A 23,353-nucleotide genomic window follows, 5' to 3' on the forward strand; every position below is an offset into this window, starting at 1 on the left:
GGCCATTATCCTGGAGGCAGCATAGGGGTTGGGAGTGGCAGTGGTGGGATGGGTGCGGCAGGGCAACCCTCCTGCAAGTAGCAGGTCGCCAATTAACATGCTTAAGAGCTTATTAAGGTCTGTTGTCAGAGACTGACAGATTTTCCAGTCAGCCTCCAGGTCTCTGCAGGCGTTGGGGAACAGTGCAGCTGTTTGGAGGCAGACTCTTTGCAGTAGACTGGGATGAAGGCCAGCACTCCAATCAGGCTTAGAGATCCTCCCTGCCTGCCTGGGTTCAGTTGTGGCTATGGGCCACCCTTTAGGGGGACTCCCTCCTCACAATGGTGGCCTGGCTGCAAAGGCCTTTTTTTACATTTTCAATTTGAATAAGTTGGAGAGAGGGCCCCTCACTTACCTGCCATGGCACCCTGCTGTTGCTTCAAAGTTGAAGGGCCTCCTATTTCTCACACAGTGTAGGCTTCTGACCTCTATTTGAGCCTGACAGCAGGGTCCTGAAGCCCGCAGGGAAAACACTTCCCTAGGGATCAGCTTCATGGCTGCTCTCCACACGGCCTACAATATGTGAATGCCCTTTGCTCCCCCTCAGCAATAAGAACCGAACATATTCAAGGTGCAGTCTGACCAGAGCGTTGTTTGGTTTGATTCTGACTATTATTTTGGCTGTGTTGTTCAATATTCTATTGGCTTTGCTTATTGCTGTGAGTGACCTTGAGAATCAAATTTACGAAGCCTCTGAGGTCTCTCAGCTATTTCAACATTATTTACGAAGTTTCCTTCCTATCTGTTGTATTTTATTTTTATTTTTTTTATTTAGAGGTACAGCACTGAAACAGGCCCTTCGGCCCACCGAGTCTGTGCCGACCATTAACCACCCACTTATACTAATCCTACACTAATCCCATATTCCTACCACATCCCCACTCTCCCTATATCCCCCTGCCACCTACCTACCTATACTAGGGGAAATTTATAATGGCCAATTTACCTATCAACCCACAAGTCTTTGGCTGTGGGAGGAAACCAGAGCACCCATCGAAAACCCACGCGGTCACAGGGAGAACTTGCAAACTCCGCACAGGCAGTACCCAGAATTGAACCCGGGTCGCTGGAGCTGTGAGGCTGCAGTGTTAACCACTTTATATTTGTACTTTAGATTAAATCTCATCTGCCATTATTTGTCCCTATATTCTGTCATTTCTGACAATGCTTTGTCCCAACTTCACTGTCTCTCCTCATTTGACATCATCTGCTTAATTTGCATTGTGTTTCTTCGTCTAAATCATTGATGTAAATTAGAAACTGTAGTGTATCTAACGCCAAGTCCTGGCTACCTTACTTGGCGTTTATCCCTAACACAATTCCTCAACATGTTTTTAACCTTCACAGACAATTTCTTATCAATTTCCAAGATGTGGCCCAAATCTCTCCAGTTTTAAGCTTAATTGGTATATGGCCGGTTTAGACTATGGGGGTGAATTCCTGTTGATACTGTGGACCAGATATCTGCAAAGTGATCTTGAGTGACTGGTGTGCTAGATTGGTCAGCACATGGTGGGTGCAGAACAGCATGTGTTGCAAACAGAGTGCAAGCGTCGACAATTTGTTGCAAGTAGGAGTGAGTGAACACTGAAAATTGAATTTTTGTTTAACTTTTTAGCTTTTAATTTTAAATTAAACTTTTTGAATTTAACCCGGATCTTAAAAAGCCGTAAAAAGAACCTGTAAGCTCGTCAACACTTAACAGTTAACTGGCACGAACAAGCAGTTTTCTGTCAATCAGCTGTAAGTGATTGCCTGAATAAGTGCCAGTGACCATGAGCAGGAAGCTGAGTCAGCAGTTATAACTTGGGTGTTTCTCAAAAAGTTCACGGGTAAACGGTAATCAGCTGATGCAGAGTGTAAAAGTTAGGAATTAGGTGCAAGCAGGAATTCGTTGCGGAAGATGAGAAAGGTTCTGCTTTTTGCTTTCAATAATTGTAGTGGTTCATGGTATAGCTAAATTTTTAATTTAACCTACTTATAAATTAAACTGGATGAAGTAATTAGTTAAAAGACTAAAATTACAAGTTGATTGATTACATTGGTGGATTAATTAAATAAATGAAACAAGGTTCTATCGAGATGGCAATGCAGGTGGTGTGCCACAAGCGCAACTTGTGGGTGTTTGTGGAAAGCACTGCAATCGTTGACAGCCACATCTGCAGTCATTGTTTGCATCTCGAGGGATTCTGCTCAAAGTTGTTGAGCGAGAGTTTGAGGTGCTGACATTGCATCAGGGAGCAGGAGAGATATCTGGATACTTTGATCCAGGAAGCAGTTACATGCCTTAAGTTAGGAAGTGGTACAGGTCTGGTTAGAGGCCAGGGACAGGAGGGTGTGACAGTGAGGCAGGTATGGAATCCCAGGTGAGTGCTGGAGCTGTCTTTGCCTTTTCCTACAGGTAAGAGGTTCTTCTGGAAGAGAACAAGGATAGCAGGGTGGATGAGAAAACTAACTATAGCACTATTCAACTGGAGGTAGTGAAAAGGAATGTAGTAGTGATAGGGGACATTATAGTCAGGTGGGATAGATACTCTTCCATGTAGCCATGACCGGGAGTTCCAAAGGTTATGTTGCCTGCCTGGTGCCACGGTTAAAGCCATCTCCTTATGTCTGGAAAAGGATCCAGTTGTTGTGGTCCACACAAGAACCAATGGCATAGGTAGAATGAAGAAGGAAGTTCTGTTGAGTGAGTTTGAGGAGTTAGGAATCAAATTATAATGCAGAACTTCAAAGGTAATCTCTGGATTGTTGTCTGAGCCATATACAAATTGGCACAGGGTCAAGCAGATTAGAGAGTTGAATATGTGGCTCAAAGAGTGGTGTGTGAGACAGGGTTTTGATTCATGGCCCCAGTACTGGGGGGCAAAAGGGAACTGTTCCATTGGGATGGGCTCCACTTAAACTGAGCTGGGACCAGTCTCCTGAAGAATTGATTAACTTGAGCTGATGATAGGGCCTTAAACTAAAAGAGGATGGGTGGGGTGAGGTGTGGGTGGGGTAGGGTTCAAGTGAGGGGAAATTTATAAATCTAAAGAGCAAAGTCAGGGCCACAGAGCAGTGTAGGTTTTTCAGTAAAGATAAACAGAGTGTGACAGGAAGGGACAAAACGATTAACAGTGTTAATGCATCAGCAAATAAGGACAAATCAGGGAAAAATGGTAAAATGTGAAAAGTAAAGGCACTTTATCTTGTTACGAACGCTTTGTACATTCAGATAACAATTTAATGGCACAAATAGAGATAAATGGTTTTAATCTAATAGCCATTACAGAGACCTTGTTTCAAAAAGCCAGACAACATGGAAAAGTGGCGAAGGGAGAACAAAGCTTGGCAGTTAACTGTCAGTCACCATAAACTGGTGCATTCTCCATTGCAACACCTCTACCAATCAGAGTTCACTTGCCAACCAATCAGCACTCTCTTCTCATTCTGTATAAACTCGTTGTTTTCCCTTATAGGTATTCTTGTGGATAGTCCTGATGAGTGCAAGACGAAAAGCTTTGACAGCATGTCTCTATTTTCAGCAATACTCAAATAAGAGGAGCTTGTATTAAAGGCACTGCAAAATTGATGGGGACTTTAATCTTTATATAGTTTGGACAAATCAAATTGGAAAAACTAGTTTGGAAGACAAATTCATGGAATGCATTCAAGACCGTTCCACAACATATCATTCTAGGAAACTAACCAAGAAAGAGGCTATTTTGGATATTGTTTTGTGTAATGAGACAAGGTTAGTAATCAAAGTAAGGGATGCTCTGGGAAAGAGTGATCATAAGATGATAGAATTTCACATTGAGTTTGAGACTAATGTACATAAGTCTTGAAATTTGAGTACTGAAGTTAAATAAAACCAATCACATAGGTAAGCAGCTTAGCAAGTTGACTAAGGTAGATTGGGAAATTACTCATCTACCATCATACCTTTTAATCTAATGTCAAACATTTAAAGAAGTATTTCATAATCATCAACAAATCGACATTCAATTGTACAATAAACATAGAATTTTAACGTGTAGGTACAGCAAATAACTAGGAAGGCAAATGATCTTTATTGCAAAGGGGTTGGAGTTCAATAGTAAGGAAGTTTTACTGCAATTGTACAGGGCTTTGGTGAAACCACACCCGTAGTACAATGTACAGTTTTGGTCTCATTACCTAAGGAAGGATATACTTGCTTTTGAGGGGGTGCAACAACATTTCACTTTGATGTGAGAGTTGTCCTATGAGGAGAGATTGAGTAGAATGGGCCTATACTCGCTGGGGTTCAGAAGAATGAAAAGTGATCTCATTGAAACATAAAAGATTCTGAGAGGGCTTGCCAGGGTAGACACTGAGAGGCTGTTTCCTTGGTTGGAAAGTCTAGAACCAAGGTCATAGACTCAGAATAAACAGACAGCCATTTCGAACTGAGATGTGGAGAAATTCCTTCACTCAAAGGGTTGTAAATCTTCGGAAATCTTTACCCCAGTGGGCTATGGATGCTCACTCATTGATTATATTCAAGGCTGAGATTGATAGATTTTTTGGACTTTAAGTGATTGAAGGAATATGAGGAGCGGGTAGGAAAGTGGAGTTGAGGTTGAGGATCAGTCCTGATCTTATTAAATAGCTGAACAGGCTCGAGCGGCCATATGGCCTACTTCTGCTCCTATTTCTTATGTTCTTGTATGTGCTGAATTCCAGCTGATACTGTGGATCAGATACGTGTGAAATGATTTTGTTGGACAAGTGTGTTAAACATATGCCCAATTCCTGGTGAACTTGTGTGCATTAACCTCCATGCCAGATTGTCATTAAAAACCCTTGGGGAAGCAAATCAGCCATTCTTTCCCAGTCTGGCTTATCTGTGACTCCAGACCCACTGCAATGCGGTTGACTCTTAACTGTCCTCCAAAAAGGCCTAGCAAATCACTCCGCTGTATTCAAGAAGGCGACTCACCACCGCTTCTCAAGGGCAGTTAGGGATTGGACAATAAATTCTGGCTTTGCCAGTGACGCCCATATCCCATGAATGAATAAAAGTAAATGAATGTCAATGATATTAGTGTATGATTGCATAAGGTGTCTGTATGACAGTCATTAAGGACTGATCGGCAGTTATTGCCAATCTGGCCTTATGATTTATAGTATTTTGAGATAAATAGAGCAGTATTTATTTTCTACAAAACTGACTGCTTGTTGTTCCTATAGCAGCGTTGAACAATAATCTGTTTCAATTTCTGTAACTAACAGGAAGTAGCCTCATTTCTGAAATTTAAATATTGAATGAGGAAAACCTTGCTTAATTTGCATGTTCCAAGATCAGCAGTTTGCACACCAAAATTGTGATTGGTTTTGTTTTCAGAAGCACAAAACAATTTGCACTTTCCACTCCAGCCACCAATGTGCTCCTAGTCCATATGTCCAGATCTGCATCTGGTATTTGGAAAAATATGATAATGAGCTGAACTTAAAATTGGGTACAAATAACACACAATTCAGTACAAAACTTCATTCGATCAATTTTGCTGTAAACAGCAGTCGTATTGGAAAATCTATGCTGACGTACTCTGCATATTTTTCTTATTGTAGTGTAGTGGCTACGTATGCCACAATAAGTAATCCAGTATCTATTCATCATTTTCCATCACAGCTTTGTGTTTTGAATACATTTCATGTGGTCATTTTCTGGTTATAGAGCTGTAATATTCTGGGGTACAAGTAAAATTCAAATGTTGAGGATATCTACTAACTGTTGTAGTCTTCAGTGGAACCAAGCTGACTCAGAGTGCTGAAGAACAGGCATGAGAGCCTGGCACCTTTTTGCATGCCCTTAGAATCATAGAAACATAGACTATTTCTGGCACAGAAGGAGGGCATTCGGCCCAGGGGCAGCTGAGAAAAGAGCTATCCAGCCGAATCCCACTTTCCAGCTCATGTAGCCCTGTAGGTTGCATGTCCAAGTACTTTTAAAAAAATTTAATGAGGGTTTCTGCCTCCAGCACCCTTTTCGGCAGTGCGTTTCACAGCTGCACTTTGGATGGAAAAACTTCCCCTCAACTCTCCTCTTAGCAAGAGCTGACTGATCTGAGATAATCAGGCTCCTATTCAATTTCTCAGTCTGTTTCATCTGAATTTCTCTGAGTCTCTAGCTACTATTATAACGGCTACACTATAACTTTTTCCCACAATAGTTATTATTCACTTACCTGCTAATTTAGTAATTGATCAGTATAGTAATAGATATGCATGTGGTTGCCCAGGGGCTGAATGTGACAGGAGTGAGCAGACTTCATAGGTATTCCAGCAATTGTGAAGCACTTGGGGACATGCTGAGAAGCTCAATTTATATAAATGGAACTTCTTTCTTTTCCTTCTTTCTTTCCATCTTGGACAGTAAACGTTGTCAGAAAGAAAGAAAAGATTGGCATTTATGCAACACCTTTCACATCCTCGGGGCATTCCAAGTGGCTTCACAGCCAGTGAATTACTTTCAAAGTGTTGCTGCATGGCAGCCAATGTCCCACAAATGGAAACGAGATAAGTGATCAGTGAACTTGTGGCAATGCTAGTTGTTAGGTCACACATTACCTTCATAGTTTATTAGGCACACTGTATGGGGCGATCATAAGGAAGCCTCATGACGTTGCTTGTAGATGGCCCTGGAGATATTTATTTGAGCTCATGGCTATGTCATGTCCATTAAATTGAAGGTTATAAGCTTTTGGTTGTGCTGTCATGTGTTCTGGATAATGATAACTTGGGTGATTTTAAGCATGTACGCTAAAGCTATGCAAACAAAAAACATCTAGGCCTTAAAATCGTGCTGCACAAATATTAATGTTCTCGGCATCTGCATGCAATTCCGTTGCTTTTTTTTACCGGAGGAATTAAGCTATCTTTGGAGGTATTAATCCTCTAAAACAAGGCAGTCTTTTTCTTACAATTGTGGTTACAGTAGCCTTATCAAATGACTTGTTAGCAACCAATGTGCAAGAAATTCATAAGAAACTTGTGTCCACATTTTTACCAGAATTTTTGTCCTGATTTCAAGCCTGATGATATCAAATTGTTGCTCTCGCATGCACCAGTAACAAGATCGAATAAGCACAGATATTCAGCTAGTGACTGATCTATTATTGCTCACTATTGGAGATAGCATAATTTCTGTTGCTGACAGAAAATTCATTCCTTTGCACATCCTTCTGAATCAATACCCAATGGTGACTGGCACCTGTCCCTCTCCAATAACACTAAAGTCACTGCTTCAAATAAAGAATAAAAAATTACCAATAGCATAATGCAGTTTTTCTTGCCTGCATAATTTTTATAGGGTAACTCATCTTTAAAACAAGATACAGAGCACTGTAAATCAGTTAATACATATCAGAATTGATGTGTGAACTCTGGCAGTGTAATACTGGAATTAACCTTTTTTTTTCCAATATGGTTTTCTAGTAAGTTATTAATCAATGGGACTGTTAATGTATAATGCCATAATATTCACGGAAACTCAGTGGGCAGCCAGTTAAAAATGGATCGGCAGACTAGCCCTTCAACAACCCACACCTTTCCTATTTTCTTCCTTTTTAACTGGCCCCTCTGACAGGCAATGCATTCCAAATCCTAGCCACTTGTTGCATAATTTTTTTCCTCTGATGTTGCCTCTGATTCTTTTGCCAATTAACTTAAAGCTGTGCCCTCTGTTTATTGACTCTTTAGCCATTGGAAGCAATTTCTCTTTTCACTCTATCTAAACCCTGTCATGATTTTAAACACCTTTATCAAATCTCCTCTGAACCTTCTCTGTTTTGAGGAGAACAACCCCAATTTGCCCAGTCTATCCATGTAACTGTAATCCCTCATCCCTGGGACCATTCTAGTATCATCACTTTCACTACTTTGTACATGACAAATGAAAACTGAACTTTTTTTTTCTGTTTGTTTTCTCAGGACTTTGGCTCTTAATCTTCAATAATAACCTTTCAGAGGTCCTGCTGAACAATGAACGGAAGTACGATACAGAACACCACGATACAGATGCTGAAAGACCCTATGCTACGTTACACCTTGCCTGCCATCTATCTGGCCATCTTTATTATTAGCACTCCTCTCAATGCCATCTCCCTCTGGCTGCTCTGCTGCCGCATGTGGCCCAAGACCCCAACTATGGTCTTTTCCATCAATCTGGCCATCACAGATCTCCTATACAGCTTGACCCTGCCATTCCAGATGGCGTACCATTGGAGCGGGAACAACTGGCTGGTTGGAGACCCGTCTTGCCGGCTGGTGACGGTCCTCTTTTACAGCAACACACACTGCTCCATCCTGACAGTCATGTGGATAAGTATGGAGCGTTACCTTGGCATCGTGCACCCCCTGCACACCTCTCACCTTCGTACAGTTAAAACCGCCATCTTGCTCTGCGTGCTCAGCTGGTTATTTGTCTTATCCGTTCATTTGCCTCTGATGTACACTGAGCTGACCTATTACGTCCCGGTTCTGAAAATTACCACCTGCTTTGACATCATACGTCGCGATATGTTTCCTGCCATTCATTATTTCTACCTGTACTACTCGGTGCAAATATTTCTATTTTTCTTTGTTCCTTTCTTTATCATGATGCTGTGCTACTCTAGAATTATCAAGACTCTGCTGAAGACCCCGGAGACTCAAATGAGAGAGTCAAGGAGGCAGATTGTTTATTTGACAATTGTAGTGTTGCTTGCCTTTGTCATCTGCTACCTCCCCACTCAGATAATTATGATCGTACATTTTGTCCGGTCAAACCAGAAGAAGCCAATCTATACACTCTATAAGCTCTCCCTGACTCTGAACAGCTTGAACGGCTGCTTTGATCCTTTGTTTTACTACTTTGCCTCAAAGGAGTTCAGACGGAAGGTCCAGCAGCTTTCCCCTTGCATCCCCGTGGATGGTAATGACAAGACCTTAAGTAATGTCATGCTACCTCTATCTGCTCAGGGCAGTCAGTAGTATGAGTGTAGGATAGATCTCGTGATTGAGCCAGCGATGGAACTCTCTACTTTTACCAAAAGCATTGAGTCCCTCAGACCAGCCATGAGGGGGGCTACTGCCAGTCCAGCTTCATAAAGGATCGTGAGTGAAGACATGACATGCTTTTTAAATGGAAATGGAACCATGCAAAATGTTCAGTATCTCAAGATGTGAAAACATGGTGAATATTCCTCAGCACCAAAGCAAATGTTAAGAGTTCAGGCCTGTTTGAGTGTTTGTACCTGGAGCGAGGTGACAACCCATTATGCTTGGCAAATGAAGATGAAGCCAACATGCAGGCATTGTTTCACCTGGAAGCTTGAATGATTTTTATTTATTCACTGGCTTGGATTCCAACGTTCCCGATGGACCAAAAACTCTGCTCGCAAGGTGATAGTGGCGGAAAGTAATGGTGGGGCCTTCAATCAGCAGAGAACCATTCACAAATGGGAATGTCCCAAGAAGTAATTAAGGAATGGATCCTGCTACCTGCACTAATGTGCCTGGACTGGCATGCAACATTTGAGCAGCTGTATTTTAATTTTCAAGGATGTAGATGATTTAAAAACGGGGGTATAGAGAGAAATAAGATTGGCTGTTGCCATTTCAGCAATGTGTAAGAGGATGACAGCAAGTGCATGATGGATACAGCTTCTTGCCATCAAGGATTGTTCAATGAACTACTGGGTGGGGCATTGAGATGATGACCACTGCACTTGCCTACATAACTAAGGATGCAATAGAAAAAAAACACTTGCATTTATATAGCAACTTTCACGACCTCCAGATATCCCAAATGCTTTACAGCCAATAAAGCATGCTTGAAGTGTAGTCACTGTTGTAAGGTAGGGGAACACAGCAGCCAATATTTGCACAGCAAGGTCCCACATATTGCAATGAAATAGTTGACCGGATCATCTGTTTTTGGTGATGTTTGAGGCAGGGCACTAGCTCACTGTTCAGTCTCCCATCTCTAGTCAGAAGATGATGAGTTCTCAGCCTCAATTCAGAACTTGAACTCATAGAGCTAGATTTTCCTCTTTGCAGAAGGGTAGTGAGGTTTCCAACTCCGCAGTAATCCCAACTCTTTTTCCTGGGTCATAGTTAATGTGACATATAGGGTGGGTGCCCTGCAAGATTCTTGTCATCAAAAGATTGGGTCAAAATGTGGCAGGCGGTGAAGGGCCCTAAAGAGGGAAGTGGAGCTTGTGGTCAGGAGGAAGTAGTCGGCCTTTATCCCCAATTTTGCCCTGTTTTCTACCACTCCCCCCTCATAATTACAGGTAAGTTCATAGAGGCAAATTTATTATATAATCTAGACTGACCTCAGGGTGGTACCAAATGCATTGTTAGAAGTGCTGTCTTTTGGATGAGGCATTAAACTAAGATTCTGCCCCTCTGTTCTGGAGCACATAAAAGATCCCATGATAGTACTTGAGGAAGAATAGGAGACTTCTCTTGGAATCCAGAGCAGAATCAATCCCTCATCCAACACCACTAAAACAGACTAATTGCTCATTAATCTGAGTTGCTGTCTGTGGGATCTTGCTGTGTGCAAATTGGTTGCCATGTTGCCTACAAAATGACAGTGACTCACTTCAAGAGCAATTCATTGGTTGTGAAGTTCTTTGGGATGTCCTGAGAATGTGAAGGGTGCTCTATAAATGCAAGTTCTTTTATCTGCAACTCTGAAAATAGAACATGTAGGGAAAAAAAAATTGAGGATCTGAGGAAGATTGGTTTCAGCATCTGTTAGATGATAAAACTCAGGCCTAAGATTGTTTATCTATAATTCAACAGTCTACTTGTGGCATTTTGTAAATAAAAGGATTATTTGGAGAGCAGCACAATGTATTGTGATGTAAATAATAGTTAATAATCTGCTATTGTGTTAATAAACTACTTTGGTGCCTACCACTGTGTCCTAGAATCCATGGAAAACCAAGAAAGATTGATGTTGATCATGCAATTTGGTATCAGTCCACCTGAAACCATCACCATAACTCAATAATCAAAAATATACCAATTAGTAATAAATGAATATTGCAAGTACCTGGGTACAAGCATGGATTCGACACTGGAATTTCACCTTCCAATGCAATCCAGATTGATGGGATACAAGTCTCTGCTGTCTTGGCTGTAAGAGCCCTGCATTAAATTGGTTAGTTGGGGTTGTTTTAAATCAGTCCCCAATGGCAGTGGAATCACTGCACAATGTGGCATTCTCATCCAAAGAGGCCACAGGAAGGCTGATGTGGGCAGCGGAGATAGCACACTGGTTCAGTAACGAGTCCTGTCCCGAAGCTGGCACTAAGGGTAGGGCAGAGTAGTGGGGCCTTCCCTCTGCTTCTAATTGGGCTGTATCTGAAGGGGTAATGCTAATGCTACTTATTAAAAAGAGTAAAAGTCCTAAATTTTCTAACACTGTCACCCCATTAAAAATTCACTGAGCAAAAGGTGAGGGGGTTTGTTTTGGAGATCTGCTTACTATAAGGAATAAGAATCCATGTCACAAATTCACATCCAATGCAAAGAATGACTAAAGTAATTGATGACAGTAACCCCTCCACTGGCAACATGCACTGTACATGGTATGAAGCAGGAAGAGGTTAGATTAAATCCTCAGTCTGTGGTGGGTTAGCTGATCCTAGCCAGGGCACTGACTACAATCCTGTAGCTCCTGTTGGGGGTGGGGATGGGGTTTAGATTTAGATTAGATTAGAGATACAGCACTGAAACAGGCCCTTCGGCCCACCGACTCTGTGCCGAACATCAACCACCCATTTATACTAATCCTACACTAATCCCATATTCCTACCAAACATCCCCACCTGTCCCTATATTTCCCTACCACCTACCTATACTAGTGACAATTTATAATGGCCAATTAACCTATCAACCTGCAAGTCTTTTGGCTTGTGGGAGGAAACCGGAGCACCCGGAGAAAACCCACGCAGACACAGGGAGAACTTGCAAATTCCACACAGGCAGTACCTGGAATTGAACCCGGGTCACTGGAGCTGAGAGGCTGCGGTGCTAACCACTGCACCACTGTGCCGCCCCACTGTGTGTGTATTATATACATGGAGCGTGTGTGTGATACTCTTCATGGTAGATAGCCTACTGACTCTGAGGGCCTGATTCTTACAGGGATGGTTGTCGTGTTTGATCGATCAGTGTTTGATCGTGTCGGTTTGTTCATTATCTGTGTTCACTGTGTTTGATTGCTTCAGCCTCTGGTTGGAGCTAGAGAGCAGAAGTGAACCGGAGACTGCAGAAGCTTCTGGAAATCACACAGCTTGAATCTGCCTTAGAACACAGGCTGCTGTTAAGACATTTGCTGAAATCTGTAGGACTCGTTACTGTTAATGCGTTTTAAATAAATATGTTGGTTATTTAACTCAGGTGTGATATCTGCATTGCTCTGAGTTTAAATCAGATATTACAAACTAAACCCAGTAACCCAGCATGAACATAACAATGGGTAGTGGGGCATAGGGAGGGTACGGGGGAGAACCTGGCAAAGTCAGAGACGTGGAGAGTTGGATTTTGTTGTCCCACCACCGGGAGCGATAGTGAGTGCAAAAAATGGGGGCTGCCCAATGCGGGATCCGCGCTGCCAAACCAGTGCGATTCTGCAGCGGGTGGCCACTTAGCATATTCCCCAATCAGGCAGTGGGAGTGACATTGGCAACCCCGATCACGGCATCACTTGATGCGGGAGCAGGTGCTGGCACCATTTTTAAAGGCTGCTGGCCCTTTAGACAGTTCAACAAAATGCAGAGTTGACCCATTCTTCTGCTTCCCTATATAAATAATGCAGAGCTAATCCCTTCCCCACCTCAGTGGCGCCAGCTTTCCCTAAACAGGAAAGTGTTACGACCAGGTGAGAAGGGGTCTAGGGGGTTCCCTGTTTAACCGTAACAGGGTTTAATTTGAAAACACTGTGATTTTAGCTCCCCCTTAGTGAATCCATGTTCACTGCTCCAATCGTAAGGCAAATAATTCAAACAGGTTTCCTTAGATTTAAACAGGAAAGGGAGAAGTTTATTAATCTTGAACTCTAATCCGGTTACGAATATGCGACGTAACCACTCAGCCATGCATATGCAATAAACACACATGCAGATAGAGACAGAAAAAATAGAAGGAATAAAGAGGAACGGTCTGAGGCAATATCTGGTAGTTACAGAGCTTTAAGTTCAATGTGGAGTCTTTGGTTGCCGGTACGTCTTGCAATTCTTGGGGCCCAGTTCACGCTTCAACTTGTTCCGATGTAGAAGTCTTTTCTCTCTTGCGGTTTACGTGTCTTCTGTGGGTCTGGTGGCTTGGGAGAAAGTGAGAGAGAGCGAGAGAGAGAGGCTTCCTTGTTCCAGCCTCAGCTGCACACTGCCTTCTGAATTCAAACTGTCCTGTGGTTAGTTCAAAAAACCTGGACCAGCCAGTTAGTCATTGAGTCATAGAGTTATACGTCACAGAAACAGGCCCTTCGGTCAATCGTGTCCGTGCCGGCCATCAAGCAGCTAACTATTCTAATACCATTTTCTAGCACTTGGCCCATAGCCTTGTATGCTATAGCATTTCAAGTGCTCATCTAAATACTTATTAAATGTTGTGAGGGTTCCTGCCTCTACCACCTCTTCAGGCAGTGCATTCCAGATTTCAACCACCCTCTAGGTGAATTTTTTTCCCTCAAATCCCTTCCAAATCTCCTGCCCCTTACCTTAAATCTATGCTCCCTGGTTATTGACCCCTCCACTAAGGGAAAATGTTTCTTTCTATCTAACCTATCAATGCCCCTCATAATTTTGTATACCTCAATCATGTCCCCCCTCAGCCTTCTCTGTTTTAAGGAAAACAACCCTAGCCTTTTCAGTCTCTCTGCATAGCTGAAATGCTCCAGCCCAGGCAACATCCTGGTGAATCTCCTCTGCACCCTTTCCAGTGCCATCATATCCTTCCTACAGTGTGGCAACCAGAACTGTACATAGTGGCTCAGCAAGCGTTTTATACAGCTCCGTCATAATAACATCCCTGCTCTTATATTCTATGCCTCAGCTGATAAAGGCAAGTATCCCATATGCCTTCCTAACCACCTTATCTACTTGTGCTGCTGCCTCCAGTGATCTATGGACAAGTACACCAAGATCCCTCTGACCGTCTGTACTTCCTAGGGTCCTACCATCCATTGTATATTCCCTTGCCTTGTTAGTCCTCCCAAAATGCATCACCTCACACTTCTCAGGATTAAACTCCATTTGCCACTGCTCCGCCCATCTTACCAGCCCATCTATATCGTCCTGTAATCTAAGGTATTCCTCCTCACTATTTACGACACGACCAATTTTCGTGTCAACTGCGACCTTACTGATCATACCTCCTATATTCACGTCTAAATTATTAATGTACATTACAAACAGCAAGGATCCCAGCACCGGGGAAAAGCCAGGGCTGGGGAGGTCCAACAATTCCTTGAGGTGCCTGAGAGAGGATGTGGTGGGGAGTGCTCCTTCCAGGCTCACGAGGCCTTCAATGAGAAGGAAGTCGTAACTCCAACGAAAGGTCATTGGCCTGAAAAGTTAACTCTGTTTCTCTCTCCATAGATGCTGCCTGACCCGCTGAGTGTTTACAGCATTTTCTGTTTTTATTTCAGATTTCCAGCACCTACAGTATTTTGCTTTTGTATTGAGGGAAGTTTTTAGAGCTAACCTTGGCCTCTTCTCACCAGCTGGCTCTTCCCATGCCTGAAGCAAAAATTTAATCTTGTGGTAGCCAGTGTATCAAATTGCTCTACCATTAAAGTCAATGAAAAGCAAAAGATTCAACTGCTAATTCACAATGCAAGCAAAGGATTTTCTACTGTTTTCTGAGCCCCATTATGGCTCAATTTGGAGGTCAGATGTCCGCACTGTGTGGGAAGCAGTCACTCAACTGTGATTTTCCTTGAATTGGCCAATTAATTGGTCCAGTTAAGAACAGCAGGCTGGGGGTGGGGGGAAGCTCTTAAAACTCAAGGGCTAATAGGAGGCCTTCCAGCTAGAAAGCTGCTGCAGCAGGATGCCTTGGCAGTTAAGTGAATGGAGTGTGCCCCAAACCGTAAAATAAAAATTGGCCTTTGCAGCTGGCCCAGCATTGTGCTGCTCAAACCCAGGCAGGCAGAGAAGGCCTCTAAGCCCGTTTAGAATGCTGGCCTACTGGGAGGCTGCCTCCAGGGAGCTAAGCTGCCTCCCACCAGCTGGCCTCCTTTACTAGGCCTTTAATTACTTCAATTAACTACCTGCTGCTTACGAAAAAAAGGCCCATGGGTGGATAGAGCTGGGGATCTGGCATGCTGGCCGTCGGCGCTGTTTTCAGTGCCCACCTACCTCTGTTCCTGGCCCTAATGGGGGCTAAAAATTATCCTCCAAATCTCAAACTATTAAATGCAAATAAATATCGGTGCCAAACACAGCTTGTTTTGATGAATATCATTTCAATTAATTTGTTACTGAACTAGCTCATAATCTTTTAATGCTGTGTCATGGAAGTGTCGTTTCTTTTCTGTTTAAAACAGTGTGCCTTTAAGACTCTGTTTAAAAACAGTGTGCCTTTAAAAACTAAGGGGGCACATTGTGCCAGCTGCACCGGTTACCTAGACCATAGCAGGAGAGGAGGTCACATGGTGTATTTTAACTTTTAACTGTGGGTAAAGACTGGATTTAACAGGTTTGAACTGGAGACAAATGAAGCACGCTGTACACTGAAAAGAAGCTGTCTATATCTCAGCAGAGAAAATCTACATTGAGCTCAGACTGTGTTTGCCTAAGGAGGAAAAACCCCTGGAAAGAACATTTTCATTGCTGGAGGTAAAAAGTTCCATTTTAATTTGAAACTCTAAAAAGACTCTACAAAAGTAATACTGTCTACTGCTTGTTTGTGTTTGCTGGAATTCTCAGTAAAGTTTTTACCAAAAGACTGCCGATTTTAAAATCCAAATGGACCTATTGCCGTGCTTCTCATTGAAACAACTGTGTGATACCTGCTGCAGCTGAAATACTTTGAATGCCTATCTATTAAAAGCTGTTTTGCTGAATTCGCCTGGAGACTTCGAGTGGCATCTGATTACACTACTCTGGGATATCTCATCAACTGGCAACGAAACTCACCAGGACTTACAACCCAGCTACTTATTTTATTCCTAAGAAACACCTTTTTTTGAAACAACTGGTTAACCATTGTTTTTTGAATGTGTGTGTATGCATGGGTGGTGGGTGGGCGTAGGATAAATAAGAAGTTATAAGAGCATAAGAATCAGGAAATTCAGCCCCTTGAGCCTGCTCCGCCATTCCATACGATCATGGCTGATCTCAACTGGGCCTCAACTCCACCTTCCTGCCCGTTCTCCATAACCCTTCAACCCATTTCTAATTACCGCCTTATAAGGCCTTTAAGACATAAATTTATCTTAATAGTGTTAAGATTTAGTTTATTAATAAATAGTTAATTTGTTGTTGTCTAAAGACACCTGGTTTGGTGTATGTTATTCTGGGGGTTAATAAAGTGTTTAATTTGGCTGTTTTCCAGTTAGGTGGGAAAACTTTAACAATATGCTGTGACATGCGGAGTATTGGGACTGAATTGACAGTGCATTGCTCCCACCTCAAATCATAACAGCTGTAACAACAATGACAACTTGAATTTATATCCTGATTTTAGCATAGTAAAGCTTCCCAAGGCGCATTATCCAACGCCGATCCACATAAGGAGATATTAGGACAGATGACCAAAGGCTTGGTCAAAGAGGTAGATTTTAAGGAGTGTCTTAAAGAAAGAAAGAGAGGAAAGGGAGGTTTAAGGAGGGAAATCCTGAGCTTGAGGCCCAGGTGGCTGAAGTCACAGCTGCCAATAATGGAGCGAGGAACATCGGGGGTGTGCAAGAGGTTCAGAATTGGAAAAATATGTTGTAAGGCTGGGGGAAGTTACAGCCCTAATTGAGGAGTATCAGGGGATTTTGAGTTTGATTGGTGCTCTTATGATGCATACCCAGATCCAGGATGTTAGTGTTTGAGGGGACTTTTGTTTTCACCACAATCTCACACTTCTTCCCTCATCCACTGGGCTGAAACCTTGCAAAGTTTCTGCATACCTAGAGCAAATATAAAAGTGAACATTTCAAATAAATCAGGAAGAGTTTTAACCATGAAAAGACCAGAATTGGAGGGGAGAGTTGATCTCGGAGGGTTGTAGGGCTGGAACTAGACCAGCAGGAACAAAGGGAGAGGGCATCGCCTGTGAACCACATTTAACGTCATGTGCAGAAAATAGTATTTCCTGTTTTATGCTGACATTATCCGAACACTAGTCAATGTTCTTGTACTGAGCATTTAACGGGTTCATGTTTGTTATTTTAATGGAGGTCTTAACTTGTTTGTTTTAAGATAATCTGTTAAAATAACAGACAAAGTGATCACATGCCAATGGTTACACTCTACATGTTAATATTACAGGAAGAGCCATACAGTAACGGGAGGCACAGGAGTAGGCCCTTCTCCTTTGTGTTAAATTTGTCAAACCTTTCTAGTCCCAAAGTATACTAACGTAAATTACTTTTTACTAATTGAGAAACCCAGGTGTAGGGCACAAATATCTATAGTACAGGAGTCTGACACTGTTGAAAGGAGTAGGAGAGAATACAATGTAAATCAAAGTTGAAGTCTGGAGTTTTAAAAGCCTCGCTGACTCTAACCCCTCCCACTCCTGTGGCTTGTCACCTGCGATGACACTCGTGCCTCTGCCAATGTTCTTCACAATGCCTTGTTCCTAGGATTAACACCCTCCCTCCAATATTGGACAGTCTCTCAGTGCTACCAGTCCCCTCAGTACAATAGTCAGCTGTGTGGTTGCCAAAGGGGTGTATTGTACCTAGCTGTGTTGCCCCTCATGGTCAAATAGTCTGCAAACACTTTCTTTTTAGGCTCAGATGTTAAGGAATACTAGAGGGTACTCAATCTGTCTTCCCAGAGGAGAGAGAAAAAAAAAGATATATTATGCCAGCCCTCAACGCAGGAATTCGACAGGACTAATGAATGAATTTTACTCCAATTCATATATCAGGTCATAGTTTGTCCAGCTCAATCTGTAATAAAATATCAATGGGATTTTCAAAGCAATAAAATTCAATAAAGTAAGGTACCAATAGAATTTAAAGTCTATTCTGCATTACACGGTAGAAAATATGATGACTGATAGTGGTGTGAGGATTTGGGACAAGATTTCCTGTCAAAATAATAGTGAAGCTAATGTTTGCTGTTATTTGTGGGCAAATGGTACAGCATCTTCAGGCACAGATGCGCTTAGACTTGTATATTCAAAAGTTGCTGTCTGAGTTGACCTGGTCCACCATTGCGAAAACGACATCTCGCTGTCTACTTCACCATTGACAAGCATTGAATGGCGTGATGCTGCAATATTTGTGTAGATATGAATGAATCCCACCGCAGATATTTAGGGCTAGTAATTAGTAGCGAAAGCACTCTGCTTACAACATGATAATTGTCAATGACTGTCAATCAACCTCTCTGGCACTGAAAATTAACTAGTAAAAATGTGGAGTCCCATTCTTTGCCAACACTCACTTATAAGCACTCCCTGGCACTCAGGATTCATGGTTAACATCCAAATACTCCACCTCACCCTCACTCACCTACCAATGCTGCCAGCCTTACACCCACCTCTCATGATTTCCACATACCTCCAGCTATTCAGTTATGACAAGCACATCATCCAAACAGTGCTACACAACCACTGAATTTCTGCCCTCTGTCTTCAGGACGAGGTGTTATGCAATAGAAAGGAGCAGAACAAAACCGTCAAGGGATTAGGATGCCTGTATCTCCTGAGGCTTACAGAGGAGATGACTCTCCACATCACGGGACTGGCTGTGACAGAGCCTGTGGCATCCAGTATTACTCAGAACATTGAGGATGACAGTTTGTTCCTGCCTTATGCCCCTTCTCAACTTACAACCTGCAATTGGCATGATAAGCAAGCTGTTGATGGTGTGACCATGAATCTCCTGCTTCTCACCCCAAGCCCTCGTCCCTCACTCCAACCTTCTCCTTCTGAGTTTCTGCTTTCAGACACCCAAGAACTGCTGCTTGCCCAGCCAGGAGGAGGAGAGAAATCAACACCACAGCACTGATGAAGAGGCCCCATCGCTTGATCTGACACTTGCAGCCACCAGCTCCGACAATGGCAGTGCACTTGATTAGAGGCGAATATAGAGGTGGGATAAGCACATGGTGAGTCACCGGGCATGAGTGGGCTGCAAGCAGACCAGGATGAAAGCACGGTTCATTTACCAGCTCACCAGAGGGCAAGGTGACAGACAGGTATTGCTGTAAAGAACTCAGATGAACAGCTCGATGGGGCAGTGTCCAGGAGATCCCCGAATGGGAATGCACACGGAGATACTGGGTGCATTAGTGGCCCTGACAGGCAGCCTCCCGTCACCGTCAAAGAGCAAGGAGGAGATGGGGTCCAACCTGGTAGATAGTATGGTGTGGAGCTCGCTATCTCCACAGCCTCTGCTCCATCTCCTGCAGCCCCCAGATCAGTTGCAGCTTTTGTGAAGACAGGTCATTTACTCCTCTGTCATTCCTGTGAGGATGCGGCAACTCTCTCTGGCAAATGCAGCAACTCACCAAAACACCTCCAACAACACTCCAGAGTACGTAGAGGCACCTTGCAATAGATAAAGTTTTGAAAATGGAACTCACCAGCAATCAGGGTGCCTGGCCCTTTAAATAACGTTACTGTATGGCCCATATTGCTGCTTTATGCTTCTTTTTTCCAAGAGTAGACAACACAGACTTTGCCAGGACCTGCCTTGTCCAAATTTGGAAAACTGGTGTCACGCCAGCCGTTTGGGATGGGTGATGTCAGACAGCGTCAAATTAACATGTTTGGGTGCATGCAGGGGACACAGCTGCATGCACCCATATCATTGGATAATGCTGCACGGGCTGCACAGGTAGTGTCCTGGGGCTCAAGCTTCCACTCTGGAAACCAGGTAGGCCTTTGAATTTCGCGCACATTGGGTGGAATTTTATCAGCTCCCGGGTGGTGGGAATGGAAGGGGGAGGGGGGTGGTGGTTTGGGGTGATGGTAAAATAGTGGAGAGCCGCATCCGGACAGCTGCCAGGGAGGTTTCGCAGCAGCGGGCTACAAGGCAAAATCAACTGCCTGCTCCACTGGAGGTGAGCAGACAATTTGCATAAGTAAGGGCCCAATTAGGGGCCATCTAACGGGGCCGCTGGCATTTTACCGATGGCGGGGTGGCCTCCGCTGTGTGGGGAGGCTGCCAACTTCAAGGAGATGGCTTCGCTGTGGAAGTCCTGGGTGGGGTGGTGGGTGTGCCAGAGTGAAAGCCAGCCCCTGCAGCCCCAATGATTCCCCCTGGAGGGGTTTTTCCTTGGCACCCTAATTTTAATTTTCAAGTACCTGCCTGAGTTCGCCTCCATTTGGGCCGTCCCCTGTGCTTTCCGATCTGCCTCAGCAGCACCCACCTCCCATAGTGGGTCTGCTGAGGCTTCAGAGCATCAGGAGCCCGCCCACCATACGTAACTGGACAACAGGCCCAAAGGCAGCCAATCAGGGGGCAGCTTGTGGTAAAACTGCTGAGCTAGTTCCGCTGCAGGCAAGTGCAGGCTTGGGACCTGCTTTGTTGGCTTGACATTGGGATCCTGAAGCCCTTGGTAAAATTCAGCCCGTTATCTTTGTCCACTCAGGTCTCATACTTTATATCGATTAAAAAGGTAGCGAGTGTCCTCTAGTGGATGAAAAGAGGAAGTGTTGTTTGCAGCACGTCAAGCACAAACATGGAAAACCAAACCCGACTGAAAAAATACTTGAATATATGTTAAATTAGAATTTGCTAATCTTAAAAACATCCAACAGTAAGAATTATATGATGTCATTATCTTCTTACACAGGATTACAGAGAATATGCAGCACAGAAACAGGCCATTCGGTCCAACTAGTCCATGCTGGCATTGATGATCCACTGGAGCCTCCTCCCGTCCTTCCTCATCTAGATCTATCAGCATATCCCTTCTCTCATTTGTTTAGCTTCCCCTGAAATGCACCCATACTATTCGCCACAAGTACTCCCTGTGGTCGCGAGTTCCACATTCTCGCCTCTCTGGGTAAAGCAATTTCTTTCGAATTCCCTATTGGATTTATGGTGACCATCTTATACTGATACAGTCTGGGCGGTATTTTTGTTTTGGAGTTGGGACCCCAACGTCGGGTGAATTTCCAGGTCCTGACCCTGCATTGTGTCAGTGTCAGACACCTGACACGATTTCAGCAGGGATGGCCAATTAGTGACCAGGGAGTGTGCACATTAACAATGCAAAACTGGGCATCCATGAGGCGCTGTGGGCCATCAGCAGCAGCAGAATTGTACTCAACCACAATCTGTAACCTCATGGCCCGGCATATCCCCCACTCTACCATTACCATCAAGCCAGCAGACCAACCCTGGTTCAATGAAGAGTGCAGGAGGGCATGCCAGGAGCAGCACCAGGTATACCTCAAAATGGTGTCAACCTGGTGAAGCTACAATACAGGACTATCTGTGTGCCAAACTGCGTAAACAGCATGCGATAGACAGAGCTAAGCGATCCCATAACGAACGGATCAGACCTAAGCTCTGCAGTCTTGCCACATCCAGCTGTGAATGGTGGTGGACAATTAAACAACTAACTGGAGGAGCTGGCTCCACAAATATCCCCATCCTCAATGATGGGGGAACCCAGCACAGTGCAAAAGATAAGGCTGAAGCATTTGCAACAATCTTCATCCAGAAGTGCTGAATTGATGATCCATCTCGGCCTCCTCCTGAAGTCCCCAGCATCAGAGATGCCAGACTTCAGCCAGCCAATTTGATTCACTCCGCGTGATATCAAAAACAACTGAAGGCACTGGATACTGCAAAGGCTATGGGCCCTAACAATATTCCGGCAATAGTACTGAAGACCTGTGCTCTAGAACTTGCCGCGCCCCTAGCCAAGCTTTTCCAGTACAGCTACAACACTGGCATCTACCCTGCAATGTGGAAAATTGCCCAGGTATGTCCTGTACACAAAAAGCAGGACAAGTCCAACCTGGCCAATTACCGCCCCATCAGCCTACTCTCAATCATCAGTAAAGTGTTGGAAGGTGTCATCAAGCAGCACTTGCTTAGCAATAACCTGCTCAGTGATGCTCAGTTTGGGTTCTGCCAGGATCACTCAGCTCCTGACCTCATTAAGCCTTGGTTCAAACATGGATAAAAGAGCTGAACTCAAGAGGTGAGGTGAGAGTGACTGCCCTTGACATCAAGGCAGCATTTGATCAAGTATGGCATCAAGGAGCCCTAGCAAAACTGAGGTCAATGGGAATCAGGGGGAAAACCCTCCGCTGTCTGGAATCATACGTAGCACAAAGGAAGATGTTTGTGGTTATTGGAGGCCAATCATCTGAGCTCCAGGACATCACTGCAGGAGTTCCTCAGGGTAGTGTCCTAGGCCCAACCATCTTCAGCTGCTTCATCAATGACCTTCCTTCAATCCAATATCCAGGTTTGGGCTGATATGTGGCAGGGATGAATGGGAATGGACAGAGACTGCTGGAGTTGTGTACCTATCACAAGCTCTGCATCACCAACTCGTTTTTTCATACTATACCCTGTCACCAGGTTTCATGGAGGCACCCAAGATCACGTCGTTAGCACCAGCTGGATCTCATCACAAGGCGAGCCTCTATAAACAGTGTCCAAATGACGTGCAGCTTCCATAGTGCAGACTGCGACACCCACCACTCCCTGGTGTGCAGCAAAGTTAGACTCAAACCAAAGAAGCTACATCACTCCAAGCAGAAGGGCTGCCCACACATCCACAGTGACAGAATTTCTTATCCACAGCTGTTACATAAGTTTCTAAATTCACTTGACAAAGCCCTTTAAAACACTCCTGCAGGAGATGCAGAGACCAAGTGGGGCCACATCAGAGACGCCATCTATGACTCAGCAATAACCACCTTTGGCAAATGTTAGAAGCAGAAGGCAGACTGGTTTCAATCTCACTTTGAAGAGCTGGAACCTGTCATAGCCACGAAACACTCTGCACTGTTTAAGTACAAGAAAGCCCCCAGCGGGTTAACATCCGTAGCACTTAAAGTAGCCAGAAGTGCTGCACAAAGAACAGCTGTGCAAATGACTACTGGCGACATCTATGCAGTCGTATTCAGCTGGCCTCCAACACTGGAAACATCAGAGGAATGTATGATGGCA

The 23,353-nt window shown here is 43.9% G+C and overlaps 1 protein-coding gene across 3 annotated transcripts in view; it reads left to right on the forward strand.

The window, feature by feature from the left end:
• The window catches only part of LOC137371152 (P2Y purinoceptor 8-like), a 47,508-nt gene extending 36,564 nt beyond the window's left edge, over nucleotides 1-10,944 (forward strand). For all 3 annotated transcript variants that reach the window (XM_068033186.1, XM_068033187.1, XM_068033188.1), the window contains exon 2: nucleotides 7,978-10,944. In XM_068033186.1, the coding sequence (XP_067889287.1) occupies nucleotides 8,029-9,018 (990 nt within the window). In that variant the 5' untranslated portion in view covers nucleotides 7,978-8,028 and the 3' untranslated portion in view covers nucleotides 9,019-10,944. The remainder of the gene's footprint in view (nucleotides 1-7,977) is intronic.
• The last annotated feature ends 12,409 nt before the right edge of the window (nucleotides 10,945-23,353 follow it).

This window comes from Heterodontus francisci, chromosome 6, assembly GCF_036365525.1.
Source record: "Heterodontus francisci isolate sHetFra1 chromosome 6, sHetFra1.hap1, whole genome shotgun sequence".
In the NCBI taxonomy this organism is placed as follows: domain Eukaryota; kingdom Metazoa; phylum Chordata; class Chondrichthyes; order Heterodontiformes; family Heterodontidae; genus Heterodontus; species Heterodontus francisci.